Source organism: Propithecus coquereli, unplaced genomic scaffold (genome assembly GCF_000956105.1).
Source record: "Propithecus coquereli isolate 6110/MARCELLA unplaced genomic scaffold, Pcoq_1.0 Scaffold502, whole genome shotgun sequence".
Classification (NCBI taxonomy): domain Eukaryota; kingdom Metazoa; phylum Chordata; class Mammalia; order Primates; family Indriidae; genus Propithecus; species Propithecus coquereli.
In genome coordinates, this window is record NW_012150864.1 from 752,704 (window position 1) to 756,224 (window position 3,521).

The 3,521-nt window shown below is 37.1% G+C and overlaps 1 gene segment (V, D, J or C); it reads left to right on the plus strand.

Annotated features, from left to right (window-relative positions):
- The window catches only part of LOC105820058, a 58,599-nt gene that overhangs the window by 52,835 nt on the left and 2,243 nt on the right, over window positions 1–3,521 (plus strand). The window contains 1 exon segment of the V gene segment in view: window positions 3,430–3,465. Within this exon segment, the coding sequence occupies window positions 3,430–3,465 (36 nt within the window).

Genomic DNA, 3,521 nt, shown 5'->3' on the forward strand with positions numbered 1-3,521 from the left:
TTGCCCATTTGTTGATGGGGTTGTTTGATTTTTTCTTATTGATTTTTTTGAGTTCTAGATAGATTCTGGATATCAGCCCTTTATCAGATTTGTAGAGAGCAAATATTTTCTCCCATTCTGTAGGCTGTCTACTTGCTCTAATTATAGTTTCCTTGGCCATGGAAAAGCTTTTTAATTTGATCAGATCCCATTTGTTTATTTTTGTCACTGGAGATTCCTCAAAGAGCTAAAAATAGAAATACCATTCAATCCAGCAATAGCACTATTGGGCATCTACCCCAAAGAACAAGAAACATTCTATGATAAAAACATCTTTACCCGAATGTTTATGGCAGCACAATTCACTATTGCAAGGATGTGGAAACAACTCAAGTGCCCGTCAATTCATGAATGGATTATTGAAATTTGGTATATGTATACAATGGAATATTACTCAATCATAAGAAATGACAGTGATCTAGCACCTGTTATACTTTCCTGGATTAAACTTAAGCCCATTATCCAAAGTGAGGAGGTACCACAAGATCATAAGGATGGTCTCCACTTGTACTCCCCATCAAATTGGTACTAACTGATCAACACTAGAGTGCTCACATGGCAGAAATACTCTCCAGGTATTAGGGGGTTGGGGGGGTAAACCCACAACTAAAGGACATGGGGAGCATTGTAGGGGGGAAGGGCATGCCCCTAACCCTTGCTTGGGTGAGGCTAAGACAAAGTGTAACCTTAATGTTTGTACCCTCATAATACCCTGAAATAAAAAAAAAATAAGGTAAAATTTCATATTTAAAGATTCGTTAGGCTAAGGTATGCAAACCCCACTTCCATTCTCCACAATGAATATGTTTCTTGCCATTGGCGAATGCAGCTCAATGAATGTTTGTTGCCTTGTTAGCATATGCCAACCCTAGTCGAAATGTGGATGAATAGATTAGTGTGAGTTACTGTCCCAAGGAGGCTACACTACAGTGAAGAGAACATATTCTTTTCCTAGTCACTCAGGTCACTCGTGATTCAGGCATGATATCCTGAAGGAGCCCCTCGGATGCAGATGTGTGCCTATCTAGAGAGTTGGGCTGGCTGTGCCCTAGGCTTGTGGCCCAGTCCCTCACTGTGTGTCAAAGCTCTGAGTAGGAATGTAACAGTCCCCACAGTGGCCATGAAAAGACCTTGTTTTGTACTTTTCCCTGTGCTTAACAAGCCCTTTTGAACCAGAGGAGAGCAAGCACATTACAAAACATGGGAAGACCTTTGCCTTGCACCAGTCCAGATTTCTCACGTGATCCTTTGCCCTCTTGGATCCTTGGTTTCTGCAGCTATCAAATGCGGGTTGTACCATTACCTTGACTTTTTCCCGAAACTGTGAGAGAGAACACAGGAAACAGAGTCAGAGAAAATGCTTGATTTCGGAAATACAGCATGGATCTTTTCATTCACATATTTATTGTGTTCATTCACGGCCTTTCCTAAAACTAAAGTAAGTTTACAAAACCAGCCCTGATTTTCTATTTCTATTGCTAAGAGACAAAGAGAAAGGAAATGTGCAAAGTGTAAGGTTAACAAACTACTGTGCTTAGGTGTCCAAGGAGGTTCTGATTTTTCTAGTTGGGGAAAAACAAAAAGTACAATAAGACCCAGAATAATGAATATAATACAAGAAAGAAGTTCCAGTTTTGTTATGTGTCTTAGTTGGCGCTGCATTCTAAAATGAATGTCTGTCATGGGCTTCTCATGGCATCAAAGCTAAGGAGGACACTTTTGTTAACGTAATTCCACAGCAGATTTCTAATGCAGTTTCCTGGATGAATTGTTTTTTTGATAAAAGCTAAAAATGGAACATGGAAGTGATCATTTTACATATTCAGTGAGGTTATTTGGAAGGGATATAAAAGTAATCTGCTGCATGTTTGTGATCAATCTTGACTGAAAGAGAAAATTTAGGATACATATATAAATTTTATTTTGAGGAATTATTAGTTTATTCTTTATACTGCAATCAAATCATGGAGATAAGTGATTTTCATTAATCTTTTAATGAATAAAATTACCATTGGGAAAAGATGAAGACTTTTAAAATCCATTAAAGTGAATTTTTGAATGTATTTGAACATCCAATCATGGCATACAAACATTTTTATTCTTAGGACTTACCCACAACCTATAGCTTAAATCCATTTTTTAGAGAACACAACAAAAGTTCTCACTGAGTGTTGAGTGCATAAAATTGCATACTAGAATTGTATTCATGTGGAAAAGAACACAGGTAATAGAAAAATAATAAACTAAAGAACCATTGAGACTCTGTTTTCTTTTGCTTTAAAAAACTTTGTGTTTGCATATGTGTTTCCTTTTTTCCTATAGTCATTGCAGATAAATTCAACTATTACCTCAGGATTTATTAAAAGAACTATCTTTCTATCCCCAGAAAGAATTGCACTGAGATGCTGGGCTCCTATAGTAAAACAGGCCATTTGCTAAAAATAATAAGACACTAGAAGAGATTTTCTTAGTATACAATGGTGGAATTATATTGTCTCTCTGTAAATCATTTTCTATCTTCCTATATAGATTATTTTTACACAGTACTTCCCACATATCCTTTTTCTTTTAGTCCCCCTGAACTATCCTTGGAACACTGGCTCTGCCGTTCACTGGTATGGCTCGTGGCAAGTTACCCACACTCTTTAAACCTCATTTCTCATTGGTAACATGGGGCCATCCACAATACAACTCACTGAAGTGAAGCATTCCACGTAGTGCCTGGCACAGTAATGAGCACTACAGCTTTTATTAATATTGCTGTCATTATGTCCAGAAACATGTGCACAAAGTGGGAATATTGGGGATGTGCATGATTTGGAAAGGTACGGCTGCTTTCCTCTGCTTAGACAAGAAATTTGCCTGACCCAGACTCCTTCAACTATGTAACATTCTGTTGTGAATTCTGGGATTTGAAAAATTCTTTTCGGTAGCAATACTTCACATTAGCAGTGCATGCCGAAGATTGTAAAGCTCTCATTGGTTCTTTATATTTTTATATTTTTCCTTTGAACAAGTGTTTATTGAAAAAGTACTTTGTGGCAAGCCCTGCGCTAAGAGCAGTGCATACAGTAGGAAAACCAGATGGTCTTGGATATTATACTACAGTTGTGTTAGAAAAGAAAAAAAAAGAATGTATGCTTCATGACTTCAACATCTTCACGTACAGGAACATAGTATATGAATACCAGCCACCGAATTATGTAGAATCAGACCAGTTGTTTCTGGAACTGTGGGGCTCATATTTTTAATGAATGTCCTCCTGTCTCTCTGTTGACAGATTTTACATATATTTATTTATATGCACATATATATACACATATACACATACACATCCTATCAAATAATGGACATGAACAATTGACCAGTACTTACTCTCCTTTCTTTTAGTTGTCACCACTGTTCCTTGTGTGAATGATGAAAGCGGTAAGTTTTTGTGTGTTTTTTTTTTTTCCTCCTGATCATCTTAACTTTTGAACTTC